Source organism: Ips typographus, linkage group LG1 (genome assembly GCF_016097725.1).
Source record: "Ips typographus isolate SLU linkage group LG1, UJ_Ityp_2.0, whole genome shotgun sequence".
Classification (NCBI taxonomy): domain Eukaryota; kingdom Metazoa; phylum Arthropoda; class Insecta; order Coleoptera; family Curculionidae; genus Ips; species Ips typographus.
Window position 1 is genome coordinate 18,198,520 of NC_138422.1, and position 15,064 is coordinate 18,213,583.

General features: G+C 35.1%; 1 protein-coding gene across 4 annotated transcripts in view; it reads right to left on the reverse strand.

Moving 5' to 3' along the window:
* Nucleotides 1-455: 455 nt before the first annotated feature.
* LOC145740129 (putative inorganic phosphate cotransporter) overlaps nt 456-15,064 on the reverse strand; it is a 29,096-nt gene continuing 14,487 nt past the window's right edge. The window contains exons 1-10 of one of the 4 annotated variants that reach the window (XM_081995500.1): nt 6,256-6,491; nt 4,299-4,438; nt 4,148-4,247; nt 3,871-4,086; nt 3,590-3,810; nt 3,386-3,535; nt 1,493-1,625; nt 1,194-1,438; nt 1,016-1,136; nt 456-952 (exon numbers count right to left, since the gene is read on the reverse strand). In XM_081995500.1, coding sequence (XP_081851626.1) covers nt 930-952; nt 1,016-1,136; nt 1,194-1,438; nt 1,493-1,625; nt 3,386-3,535; nt 3,590-3,810; nt 3,871-4,086; nt 4,148-4,247; nt 4,299-4,438; nt 6,256-6,310 — 1,404 coding nt within the window. In that variant the 5' untranslated portion in view covers nt 6,311-6,491 and the 3' untranslated portion in view covers nt 456-929. Of the gene's footprint in view, nt 953-1,015; nt 1,137-1,193; nt 1,439-1,492; nt 1,626-3,385; nt 3,811-3,870; nt 4,087-4,147; nt 4,248-4,298; nt 4,439-6,255; nt 6,504-15,064 lie in introns of those variants that run through there. The other 3 variants (XM_081995499.1, XM_081995498.1, XM_081995497.1) reach the window with 3 other exon arrangements.

The following is a 15,064-nucleotide window of genomic DNA, read 5'->3' on the forward strand; positions in this document are numbered from 1 at the left end:
AAATGAGTCGTTACGCACCCTCAGTTTAATAAAACGATCCTTTATTTACAATAACCCAAAGTTTCATTGCAAAATAAAATACGGTTTTAACATAGTACAAAAATATGTTGAGCGTTGCAACTGTCACTTTTTTGGAAAAACATCAAATATTTCGAAAACGGCTAGAGATAGGCATAGGGCATTCTATACAAAAGTTGGTCAGAATTTTGTGAGGAATCGAAATATGTAATAATATATAGGGTGTTCTATTTAAAATAAGAAAGTTGTGATCGACTTCCGGTATAAGCGGAAGTGCAACCATCTTGAAAATATTTTAGTTGGATTGGGCATGCCCACATCAGTATCCTACCAAATTTTCAAAACTCTCCTATTTATACTTTTTCCAATATCAATCGAGGTCTTTCGTCGTGGGACACCCTGTATATTGCACTAAAAACTGAAATAAAACAAGTACATTTGAATATTTAAAAAATGTAATTGTTTTATTGTTGACATACAAAGTTTCTCTCAGATTTTAGAAATGAAAAATAATGTTTATGTAAGAAATCAAAACATTTATAAATTATAAAAGTCGTTTAAGCTTATTTACATATGCATTTCTCATTTATTCCTAGCTTTTAAACTACCTATAATTAGGTCCATATTTATATTATGAGAAGATCGACTACCTATACGAGAAATCAAATAAAAATAAGTTGACGTGTTGTTACTTTATCCTATGTTTGTTTGAATTAGCGCATTTAGAAATAAAATATAAACTTGTTCCTAATGCATTCGACCAGCAAATGTTACAATAGCACAACAAGATATACTTCTATAGGTACACGTACGTTTCGCTATATCTACAATAACGTTATCACAGCCTTGTGTGCCTTATGGAAAATATAAATAAAGCTATTTACATTTCAGGTACACTCTGCTTCAGGTGATTATGGAGATTTACTTCCTTTATCTAAAAATTAATAACAAGTGATATTAGTTTTAGTGTATCACATACATCGTGGATAAATATTACCTTCAGGATCTTCATTCCATTCCTGCACTTCTCCAGAACCGAAAATTATATAGAAGATATCAGTTCCTACATATACCCCGGCAGTCATGAAGAATATAATCTTCCACTGATTTGGATCTTCCTATAAAAAGAACGTGTTCTACTACTTAACAATACGTACAAATAATATGAACCATACCTCATTAGTGACTAAAAATTGTACTAAAAGAGGAGCAACAATTCCAAATATGTTTGAAATGCCATTGGTGATTCCCATCAGTATTCCAGCATGGTTTGGAGATATGTCAACGTGGTTAACATTAAAACCACAGAAAACACCTGAATTGAATCCTACAGCGATAACTAGAAGGGCAACAGCCCTTTTAGGGTCATCTGCTGGAGTGAAACCCAAAAAGACCAACGCTATTGCTGGTATAATCAATCCTGGAATAATGTTTATTAGTGATCTGAATAAAGTGCTCTGGTATAAGATCATACCTATTGAGTTGAAAATCTTCCTGGTATTTGTTATACTTAGGATTTTCTTGGTGATTAGTCCGTCTGATATAAAACTCATGAAAAAGCTGAGAACCCATAGCACAAAATATGGCAATGCTGAAAGCACGCTATTCTGTAAAACAAAAGTTGATTGTTAGTTGAATGGAATGATAACTGGTAAGAATACATTCATAATAAATTGTATATAGTTACTTATAATAATTATGTTAATAATATGCTATATTTCAACCGCCAGTATCGCGAAATAAACAAGAATGAGAGAGAAGTATTTAAAATCGTGTGAAATATTTACAAATATAGTATTATTTAGGTTGTTGCATTTAAAATGAGATAGTTTAGTCAATATGACTATAACTATTCCCTTATTTTAATTTCAGACTCTGCCTTATGGGTTATGGATAAGCTTAGCAGTGACTTCTTAGACAAAATTCCGACCTGTGACTGCTCTAAGGAAATCACAATATCAAAACCTGTGATTTGGTCTCAGGTGTAATCAATTCTTTAAAGTGCGGAAAAACGAAAACTTTAACAAAAAAACTTATTTTTGTTTGGGCGAAAGGGGTACGAGTCCACTGGCTAACAATCGAATTGTTGCCATACAACTGTTGCCCTGCTGTGTTCTTTACACAGCGAGTTGACTGTTACTTTTGTATACGGAACATTGTATCATGTATCTATGCTAAAAATGTTGTAAGACAAGTGTTTATTGGAATAGCTAAACAGCTCAAATGCCCAAGCATTCTGTATCTCGACAGATGTTTCCGTCTAAAATTCCGCTTTGAATTATCAAAAGGAAAAAGTGGAGATTACTTGCTAAGCAAAAGACAAAATGGCCAATATCGATGCGCAAGTGGATAGTGAGATGTACTAGAGGACTAAACAATTAATGAATAATTATAACATGATTTAGGTTCGTAAAAAAATACGTTAAGACGCCAGACAATACTAATATAGGCTAATAGGGCAATAAAACGGGTAGACCCCAAACTTGTTAAAACTGCGATGCAGTGCTTGAGTGTGTACTAGTTTGAGTTTTTTCATGCCACATTTCAGTTATAATTTAAAAATATCAACCCTTGACCACTTCTCTATGTTGGAACTTGTAGGTCAACAAACACTGAGAAACAAATCACGTTTGTTTCCTATTTAAACATAGGTATACGCAACAAGAATAAAACTTGTGTCTACTTAAATGGTCTAGTGCAACCAGTTCTATACCGGCGCAACACGATTTTATTTTTATTAGCTGTGAAGACAGAAAACATAAGTTTCCAGCATGTTGCGATACAAAAGTATTCATTGTGAGTGACATTTAAACAACTAACATCATAATTCTTCAGGGCTTTGCTGATGAGTATTTTAGAAATGATCAAAGACTGCAAAACAATTAATTGAGACACTACAAGTTCTATACATCAGAAAAGAAATTTTCTAGCAAGTATAATGCTTCAAAAGAAGTGCAGAAGATTTAGAATCTGTTGAATTGGAGTTAGAAACAAGTTCTTCATGAGTTATATCACAGCTACTGTCGTACATGTCTTAAACGTTTTAAGCTGTAATAACTGCGCAATTCATCACGTTTTGACAAGCTGAGATTACAGTAACTGTGAAGCTGTGAAAGTCAAAATTAAGTTGTTTATAAAAAACTGAAAAATACAGAACCAAAGTGTGTTGACATAGTGTTTTCAATCGCTATAAAAAGACTTCAAGATTGTTTTCCATTCCAATCCAAAGAATCCTACAATGTCAATGCTCAACTAGGGAACCGATAATGCAAATAATGTGACGTTTGAAATTCAGTTCTAATCAAAAGAAAACCATTGAATCCTTATTTGGACTAAGCCAATTGACTTGCAGTAAAGCTTGCCTTACCGATTTTATATTGAAACTCATCACATGTCCCATGTAGTTTGGAATTTCCGTCATGAGTGTCCAGAAACCCCAATTTTGTCCACAATGGCTGATCAAAATGGCCCATAGAGGAAGAGAAGTCGAAAGTGATTTCCATGGAATTCTGTGTCTCTGTAAAAATGCCGTACAGATACTTAAAATGCTGAGAATACTGAGAAACCTTACAGTTTTTCCTTCTGAATGTCCCAAGCTGTGCTCGATAAAGTATCTTTCAGGTTCAGTAATTGATGGATGAACTGCTGGGCTATTATAAATAAAAATTAAGCAAAGCACACTCCAAACTAATGAAGCTCCTCCATAAAGGTAGAACACTAACGGCCATCCAAAGCTGGATGCCGAAATTACTCCAGTTAGTAGCATAGCAACGACAGTTCCAAACGGTCCAGCTGAAACATATTTTAAATTAGTTTAGTTTGACTACCAAGATTTTGTTATCAAAAACGCACCTGCGTAGACTATAGTACCTAACCTAGACCTTTCATCTGGTGGTACCCACTGGCTTAGAAGGTTATGCACGTTAGGAAAGAGAAACCCTTGGCATAAGCCTTGGAGGGCTCTGTTTACCATTACACCTTTAGAACCAAAGCCAGCCGCCATTGAAGGTAGAAAAATACACATGGAACCACAGATTCCCATAGCACCTAACAGGAACCATTTGGAACCTAAAAAGTTTTGTAATTATAATTATCTATTTTACCAATAGTGTAAGTTCTTTTACAGTACCATATCGGCCAGCTAGCCAACCAGCCATGATTTGTGGAATTACATAGCCCCAGAAGAAGGCTGATAGTACAATACTTTTATCATTCCATTTCGGGTAAGTCTGTAATAATAAGAAATAAAGCCAGTTTTTAGTAAATGTAAGTACACTTACAGGAACATCAGGATTACTGCTGGCCGTTGGATCAGTCATTGCAACTATGGCCACTGATAAAGTAACTCGGATTCCATAAGCAATGAATATCAGCAAAAATAGAATGAAAACTTGACAATGTCGAATTCCAATAGTTGGAGCTGAAACACAATTTTATATTTAGATATTATACACTATGTTATATTATAAAAAGTTGATTACTATTAAAATACCGGGCATACTAAATTACTAAATAAAAAGAGATTACAATTATTGATTTATGTCATCAAGCTCTTCAAATTTGCTTTGAAGAAGTCAGAAGAAATAATAGTTTGTTCAATTTTGTAGATCAGACAAAGTACAATACTATAATAATGAAAGGTCCTTCTGTCGCTGTGCCAAAAATTCAAGCACAAAAATATCCGAAAAAGTCCAAAACATGGAGGACAAACAACGCTTAAAAAACGAAAGTAACCAAAAAGTTTGTAGTAGTATTTTGTCTAAGTAACATTGTATTGCGGAGTTCCGTTAGATATACTGCAAAATATCTGTCCGAAAAGTACATTTGCCAGCATGCGAATAAATGGTTCAAAGGCTCGTCTGTAACGTTGGGCGCATTGATGAGATTTAATAACACTTTTTATAAAGAATTCTGTAAATTGTTTCAAAATACTATGTTAATAAAATATGCCAGATCAGTAGCTACTGTAAGGTGAGAAACCTTGAAAAACCTACGGTTTTAACAAAAACTTTCTAATCCATCATATTATTGAGAAAAAAAGAATGTTTATGTAATGTAGTTATCTCCAAAGATACAACTGTTAGTTGACGTCGAAAAAATTGTAATTTAACTGCACTACATTTTTTACGGGACATTTTGACATTGTTTTAATATGAGTCTCCAATTATTGAATTATTGAATTGAATAGTAAACGCTGTATTGATTGAAATTGGATTTATTGAGAGAATTTTTCATCAAAAATCGAATTCATTGAATTGCCTTCTGTAGAGAAACGGCATGACGTACTTAAAAAAGAAAAAAAAATGCATTATTAGACACGTTTTGTATTTTTTATCGATTTCAATGTAAACTGTTTTTATTGGTAAACGGGTCCAAAATTTCAAGTTGGTTAAGTTTAGTTTTGAGGTTCTTAAATTGGGTCATTTCTGGACATTCTGTAAGTTAACTGTTGTATTTTAAAAGTGAAATAGTAGTCCATGATCTCTTGTGTGTATGTGTGAGGTTTGACTACCAGAGCAGTGAAAACAGTACACAACAGTCCACACAATAACATTACTTTTTCGATTTCATTTTCCTACGCTCCTCTGTCATTTTATCTAACGTTCTAAGTCCATTTAAATTTGCACAATTGCACAAAATAACTGTATCTATCGATCTCCGATGTTTTATCTTTTAAGTTTACAATACTTAATTTAAAACTTATTAACGATTGAAAGAACGTTTCAGTAAAATAACACATTGTGTATTAACTAGTTACAGTTATATTATTAGATGTAGCTTCTGAATAAAACTGTTATTTTATTTTTTATTGGCAAACCGGAAAATCAGAAAAAACACACATTATTGTTGGAATGAAGCAAATATTTTATTTTTTCTACTAACCAACGGTCTCTCCTAACGGTCATTGTCCAAATATAAATAATACAGGAACATGTTTGATTTGTTTACTTAGCAATTTTTGTCTCATGATGGTAAAGACAAATAATTACTGATCTCACAAATTCTATTTTACACCGCTCTAACAAATGTACTTTCAATTTTATAAACTATGCAGGTTTTGTTTAAACTATTAGTTAATAGTATTCATTTTGTATTTCAAACTCAATATTCCAATATGTAGCGGTGTTATCTTAACTCAAACAGACTACTAAGTCGTTGTTTCAATAAACCATATGGAAACATAATACAATATCGATTAGGGACTCAACAAGCGACTGATAAAAAGTTTCAACTTACAGTGCGTTTCTCCTAAAGGCTGGTATTTATACCTTCTGTTTAATCGGGACAGCATGATTTAGCGGTAAATCTAATAACGTTTCGACTTTTATTTCTTTGTTATATAGCGCATTGTTACACCTTTAGCACCGAGACCGGTAAAATAACCGCTCCGTTTACAGCAAACGCACAATAAAGTTGAATTCATTTTATTGATGTGTACGTAGGCATGGCGCTGATGTCAGTATGTTTAAGTGGATAGCAAATAGACTTCGCCGGTATTAGTGAAAGTACTATAGGTATTAAATTGATAATATTACTGGTATGCCAGTGTTGTTTTTCAGGCCAACCTCTGTGTATCGAGAATACCGGTGTCGCACTACGCTTATTCCTAGATCACAGCGCGAAAGAATCGTTTTTCTAAATAAAGTAATTGAAAAGAAACTTTCCACCTTAATTTACACAGATTTGACAGATTTTCTAGCTAAATCTATTATCATTTTTGTTTTATCAACTCATGTCAACGCTGGCTAAGATATTTGAAAGCTTACTTTGTAGTGACAGTATAAAAGTATATAGTATAATAGTGTGATTATTAAGAATCTATCTATCTAATTAGCCCTAAACATCCATTTTGGATATAGGCCTCCTCTTCTTTCCTCCATGCCTCTCAACTGTTGGCGGTTTGTGCCCATTTTACTCCAGCGAGTTTTTTTTTAAATCATCGGTCCGTCGCATTTGTGGTCTTTTCTTTTTACGTTTGTTACTTCACGGTCTCCACTGTAGATTAATTTTATTACATCGGTCGTCTCCGCTAATCCACTAATTTCCATTTCAGTTTTGCCACTTCTGTTGAGACATATCTCACTTTTGTTTTGTTTCGGATCTGTTATAGGTCTAATTAAGGAGTCCAACTTGAGTTTTAATATAGTAGTGGTAGTAGTAGTAGTAATAATGCGAGGAGATCCTAAAAGGTCCGGCGAGTAGGCCTTCAGGCCCTTTTTGCCGTTTCACCTCAAACCCTCCCCACCTTACCACCCCTGACCTACGCCAATCACGACGACCCGTCTCCCTGACGAATGCAAGGATCCGTCCCCACTTCAAGGAAGACAGTTCCCTGCAGGAGAGTGTGGAGGCCCCAAGAAAGCGCCTCCTGATGACCAGCGATGACAGACGCCTAATAGGTGATATGATGTTTCCTCCGCCGTTCCACATTGTGAACAAACATTGATATCACCAATTCCTAGTAGATGCAAATGTCTGTTTAGGCCACAGTGGCCTGTCAGAACCGCAACCAGTGTTTTTAAGACCCAGCGACTCCTTGACATCAACCATTTGGATTTTGCCTTGGCGTCGCTTGGGATTCCAATCAATTCCTTGGCTTGTCTGCACCCTTCCGCCTTTCTCCACGTCTCTGTGGTAGCTTCAAGTGCTCGGTCCCTTAGTTCGCTTGCTACCTGTCTGTTGCTTAATCCTATGTGAGACAAAACCTATGTGAAACCTCATATGTGCCGGAATCCACACCAGGTTTACCTGCTTCTGCTCTGCCACTTTGTTCAGGGCATCCCAGCGAATTTTAATATAAGTTTATTACTTGTAACAAATCTTAAAATATAAAATATGAACCCCTCATTCTCAGACTGGGAGTGACCACCCTCCCGGTTCCCGCTTTACGGCATTACTTTATAGTACCGTCCTACATTCAAACTTTTTACCACCACCTATTAACTTGACAGGATCCACTCGTTTCTCTTTCTGTCTGTTAGGTCAGCCTTATGTTTAGCACTTTCCAAGGACCTTTCTGTTTTAGCTAGGTTTTTCCATGTTTTCCTTTGTGAACGTCCAGGTTTGAGCGCCATATATGAGAACAGGAAGTATATGGTACATTTGTTTTTTGGTACTGGGAATATTTTTTGTTCTTTGATACGTAAGAGAGTTTTCCGAATAATGCCCACTTATCCTTTTTATTTCTTCAGTTTGGTTTTCCTTATTTAATTTGATTGTTTGTCCCCGATATACCAGATGTCCAAGAGCACCCTGGACATAGAAGATTAACATGGGAAAACGGTTTTGATTTTTTTGCGCCTGTACGGCTGATTTGATTGAAAAATCGTATTAATGAAAGTTGTAGTACGTATCACGGACTAGTTTTCTGTATTTTTTTCGGATCTCTAACTTGAGCCCTTTCGTCGTAAAACACGAACAAAAATGCGAAAATTTAAACTTTTTACCTGCACTGTATAAGCGGTTGCCGAGCAACCGTACCCGCAACAATGACCTGTTTACCCGTTGCCCGACAACCGCCTATACAGTGCAGGCCAAAAGTTTAAATTTTCTCATTTTTGTTCGTGTTTTACGACGAAAGGGCTCAAGTTAGAGATCCGAAAAAAATCCAGAAAACTAGTCCGTGCATAGGTACTACAACTTTCATTAATACGATTTTTCAATCAAATCAACCGTACAGGCGCAAAAAAATCAAAACCGTTTTCCCATGTTAATCTCCTATGTCCAGGGTGCTCTTGGACACCTGGTATTGTCCACCATATGAGGCTCCCACGTGCAGTGAAGACGTGTGTGACGTCAGTTTAGGGCTCGGCATGGAAGAATGACTAGACGAGGACTTCTTCTTGCAGTGCCTTCTCCATTCAATGAAGATCGGCAACAATTCTGGCAAAATCGTCTCTCTCTTGAGCTCTTCTTATTAGGGAGTTTTAATCTAAGCCTGTTCAATCCCTTATGTTTTTCAGCCAAGAGCACTGTCTACGTCCGGGACCACGTCCGAGACCACGACGAGGACTAGGACGTAATATATTTCAGTGAGAGCAAGGCGTTTAAGTAGGCTCACATTTGCAAAGGCGCCCATGGGCACACTACTTGAGGTATAGGGTAAATACAGAGGATGCACACTAGTGCATGGAAGACGGGTTTAAGTGTGTCCCGTAGCAATGTGTGCAGGTTATGTGAAGCATTTGAGCATTCTGAGGCTAATGGTTTGATTGTACCCTATAGATAGAGATAGGGTGACAAAGTATTGATTAGCATGTGCAAGATGTAGTGAGAGTAGTGGCAACTACTTAGTTGGGGATGAATGGAGGACCGTTAATCAGGTTCTACACGTGTTAGAGTCAGGAAAAGATGTTAGCGCGAGGCGAGGGTTGCTCTAAGCGTAGTGTCGGAGATACTAACAGGCGAGAGAAGTAAAATCATGTCAACCCCAGAATAGAAATTCGGTAAATCTGTGTTTGTTTCCGTATTTCATGTCACTTCATGATTTACAACGAGAAGGACATTTTATAGCGTTACCTGACGACTTGCACCGTTATGACCCATACTCTATTGCGTTGTAACTTGGTGATATTAATCAGTCCAGAACGGACCAATAAATCGGTAGTCTAATGATCTAGTGTCTGATTTGTCAACAATAGGTCGACTGTATCAAACCTCTCTCATAGGGTAGATACTCATGAATTTAGGAGCCGTTCTGGAACAAGGCCAACTGAACGCAGCTTATACAGAAGGTTTTGATAGTCTAGATCGCCAGTTACCACTTTAAAAGTTGTTTAATTTGAACTTTTTCGCCAATTCCCAAATGTTCTTACAATCATATCTTAGTGATCGCAGAAAAATTGCCAAGGTGTAACTTCTAAGCATCGGTTGACCGTATCGATTGAGAGTAAAATTTAAACTAACAAAGCTGTTAAATTATTACAAATGTAAAAAATTGAATTGTGATGTTGATCCTACCTTTACTTTGAAAATATGCAAAATGTAAGAGCAGCGGACTACATCTTTGTACTACTTAACAGAGTAAAAGTAGGTACAAAATGGTAAGAAAGGTAAATTCTCTGTTTTACCTCAAGAATCGAGTAGACTCGCTCAGATAACGACTGAAACAATGTGTTTACAATAACATACATTTCCGCAGTTACTGTTGAAATAAAATCATCAAAAACCATTAACATTTTTTAGATAAAAGCTGAAAGCTCGTTAAGTTAGTATTTCACCTCAAAGTATATACGGTGAGACGTGTTTTGCTTTGAACAGGCCGATTAGTTTTACGACATAATTTAATAATAGGAAAAGTACTGATTTAGTTCAGGAAAGTTTGTTCATCTATGAGAAAGTTAAAAAAAATAATCACAATGTCACAATTGTTTTGAGTGTGACAAATAAAAAAAGCAATCGTCACATCACACGTCAAAGCGTACATTGTTGATATTTTTGTTTGATTTTCCTTATATTCTGGGATTTTCTTGTGGCACAGCTGAACTTAAGCAAAAATACGAGCAAATATTGGTATTGATTCAAAGTTCAGAGTGTTTATAGTTACACGCTATTCACCATTCAGTAATTATCAAATATCATTCTAAAAAATACTGATTTGTGAACATTACTTTATTAGTAAAACTGGTCAAACTTATCATTATTATAAAACAAACAAAAGTGTCTTCAACTCCAATAGAGTGGGTTGATTTATTAACTTAGACGTTTTTTCTTCTTTTATCTAAAAATAATTCATAATAAATCATTTTTTTTTTGTTTCTTAACCGGTCATTTCCATTATCTCACACACAATGTGCTGGAACAAAACTTTTGGAGAATTTCAATTACTGGACAAATAAAAACGTCAATAAAAATTAATAAAAATACCATATGATGATGGAATAATTGAAGTGAAACAGTGGGTGGTCTGATTAAATTGATAAAAACAATTGTCAATAATATATCAGATTGATTATTAATTAAACTTGGATATTAGTGAGTAGTACAGTACAGTCTTTCAAGACAAATTTTATAGTCATTTATACAACAAGTGACTCAAACGATGATTCATTTTTGACTTTTAATAAGATTTTGATATTTTTAATTTTTTAGAAATTTTTGCACGAATGTTGAATAACGAGGAATGTTTTTGTCGCAAAAAAACGGTGTAGCAGAAAGAAACAAGGATGATAACCTGGCGACAGGTGTTTCAACCTGTTAGCTTCTTTATTAAGGCATGTAAGGAGGATTAAAAACCAACTGATATGTACATAATGAAACATATACAGCTGTAACCTGGAAAGGATGTTTTTACTTCCTCTTAACTTGAAAAGTGTTCAGAATTCGGAAAATGTATTAATTGATTAAAATGTAAAATGTTACATAGAAAAAAAATTCCTGTCATTTCAGACCTACGCCATTCGATCAGCCAAAATTTCAAACCTGTAAAAAATATCAAAAAATTGAGCCAAACTAAACGGCTTTAGTGATTACTTGTATACATTTGTTCCATATTGTTTAGTGTGTCAGAAGAATTTCTCTGTTATTTCAATTTTAAAGAAGACGTCAGCGTTACGCTGTAACAAAGAAAAAAATACAAGTAAACAATGAAAAAAATACAAGAAACACAATACTGTTTATTATTATTATAAGTTATCATCAAGTTGTCTGCGTCTTTTAATGCAAAATAAGTGGGATACAACCACTAGGTACTTTGTCACGTAAGTTGGAATTTACGGATTTATCGAAAACTAAGAGGTTGAGTATTTTCCGCATATCTACTTAATGTTATATTCATAAGTCTGGCTTTTCTTGATCGTTGTATAGTAAAACAACATTCACCAAGAAGTCGAGTAATAGAAATACAAACCACGTTACAATTAAAAGTGATTAAAAGATTTTCCTTTACATAACATGAATTTGTCTTCGGTTATCAATGTAATTTTTTCATTGTTGCAGATGTGACCAATTTCACACACATGATCTACCGGAAATTGTAAAATTGAAATTTTGCGTGCACCAATTGACAAACAACAGCAGAATAATAGATCATGCTGCAGAAAATGTACTCCAGTACGTATAAAATAGTCCATTCCTCCATTATAATAATGAAAATGTAGGTTTACCCTTAAAAAATAGACTAATGGCAAAAAAGTTTCCAGAGTTAGGTAACTCAGAAACAGCTGAAGCTCCAGTTTTACCAAAAATGTGTCCATTAGTGCTTCACAAGGGTCTTGTCTTGCACTACAAAAGCAAAACAATATAATAATTTTATAACTGTATAAATAATTAGTAAATAAGATTGCATAGGTTTAGACCATACGAGTAGGAAATGTGAAAATGTGACCAAAATCTATTTGAATATATTTTTAATAAAACAGAATATCTACCCATGTAACCAATACCCCTCTTTCCTTGGTAGCACTATAACCATTAGTGGGTTTTGTCGTCAGGTGCTCTTTGGACGTGTCCAGCCAATCTCGACACTGGGATTTTATTGATTTGACTATTTCCGCCATTGGACCTAGGTCATGGACTTCTGCATTTGTCCTTGTGATGCAATACTGGTCCGTGTTTGGATCCTTGACGGGACCAAATATTCTTCTCAGGATATCCATTTCGAACCGCTTTAGTAGAAGCTCGTTGCGTTTTCCAAAGATCCATGTTTCACAGCCTGATACACCTTCAGCTTTGACACTCTTCACACCGTTTTGGATTGCATGAGGGTTAGCATAGCAAAGAAACACCTATTGCATCTGTGTATTCGTGTATTAATCTCTTGGTTTCTGTCGTTGTCTTAGCATATCGTGGCTTCAAGGAATTTAAACTGTCTGACGCATTCGAAGTTATAATAAAGGTTGATAATATGTTCGTTCCATTTGTCTGGCAAGGCTTTCCATTTCCATATGACTAGTACTAGTTTTTGTAGTTCTTTGTGGAGTTATATTCCTCCACAGTCATTCTGTTAGTATTATGCCGCATCCGGGGGCTTTCTCATATATGAGTTTCTTGATTGTTATTAAGACATCTTGGAGGCGTGGTTCCTCTACTGTAATTTCCGCTGTCTGGTATGATATGGTCACTGCAGGTATGCCGTTATCTGCATTGAAAAGGAAGGTTGTTAGATATTGATGAACAATATAATATATCGCTAAGCAATAAATTGACATTTGGTCCCGATGCTATCCCTAGCTTCGTCGTCAAAGAATGCGTGTCGGCGTTAGAGCTTCCGCTTCGATATCTATTTAATTTAATCTTAAAAACAATTATTTTTCTTTGTTCTCAAAAAGGTTACTTCTGACATTGTGGAAAATTATCGACCCATTTCCATTCTATGCAATTTTTCGAAATTATTCGAAATAATACTATATAAATATATTTTCTGCCAGGTCAAAAGCAGTATATCAACATGGCTTCTTTTCCCATAGGTCATGCGCCACAAATCTAGCCTGCTTCTCGCAGCATGTCTGTCAAGTGCTAAATGATAGGAGACAGGTTGATGTTATTTACACCGACTTCCAGAAAGCATTTGATCGAGTGGACCACTTTGTTCTGCTTGACAAATTAGATATGGGTTTTCCGTTTCTTTAATTAACCTTGTAAAATCATACCTATTATCTAGGCGACAATTCGTTCAGATTGAAGGATTTACTTCGAATGCTATTATTGCTAACTCTGGCGTGCCACAGGGATCTAACTTAGAACCCCTCTTATTGTTACTTGTTTATTAACGATCTTCTAACTAAGCTTGACGGCAACAAGCTTGCTTACGCAGACGATCTTAAAATTTATAATATCATAAACACCGTTGAAGATTGTTCTTCTCTACAGGAAAACATTTCAACTCTCCATGAATGGTCGCTATGTAACAGACTGCATCTCAACGTGGGCAAGTGCAGCGTTTCAAGCTATTATCGCATTAAGAACCCTATTGTCTTTCAGTACTCCATTGACAGTATGCAACTCACTCGACTGGGGGAAGTTTCCGACCTAGGAGTCATATTTGACACAAAATTTACATTTTTACCGCACATCAATCAGATGGTTGCCCGCTCCATAAAGACCCTTGATTTTATTATCAAAAATCCCAACTAAAATATAACAGTATCATCTGGAATCCTATCTATAAGTGTCACGAATATTCAGGTCTATCCCGACCGTGGAATTGATTATAATGAAGTCCTAACAAGATTTTTGATCCATTCCCTTTGCAAACGAAGAACCTTTCACTGTGGGAAATTTCTGTTAAAACTTATGCACGACTTGATTGACTGTCCCTTATTGCTTTCAGCTGTAAATTTTCATGTGCCACGTTTAAACTCCAGACATCAAGTAACATTTCATGTTGATACTCCCTCATCTAACATCCTATATCAAAACCCCATCTATATGTAATGTGTAAGAATTTTAACAGAATGAGTAATCTTTGTGATATAAATTTTAGTGAAATACACATATTTGTAAACTTTTTATTGTAGGTGACATTCTGTTGCCTTATTGTTTTTGTTTTTCCGTCATTTGTTTGTTCGTTTCTTCACTATTGATTTGCTATTAGTTTAGTTTAGTATAGTTTGTTTTCCTGTAAGTGAATGTATACATCGGTTGGAATAAACGGCTTTATTATTATTATTGCTTTTTACGTTACTACTTGTTTTGGGTTTATACACCGCCCTATGTACAAGAAAGCCAAGAAGGTGCATGCCAAAAATTCCAATATGGCCGAAATAGTGGTTGACAGTTTTTGCACACAGCAAAAAAAAATGACAGCATTTGTTTGTATTGTAGAAATTGAGTTTTTCGATGATTAAATTAATTTTTAAGGTTTAAAGCCAAGACTTGGGATTACTTGCCAAAGTAATTTTTGTTTGCTATTATATATTGTTCTTTATATGTTTATTGTTCTAGTGAAAGTGTAGTTTGTGTTCATTTTATTGTGTTATCACTATTGTTATTGTTCCTTCATTGTTCTATAATTTGTTGTTGGTTTTTTAACTTAAATTCTATTGCCGCTACAATATGCCGTCCACTTGTTGTTTGCCAAATTGTAAAAGCAATTTGGTGAAAGGCC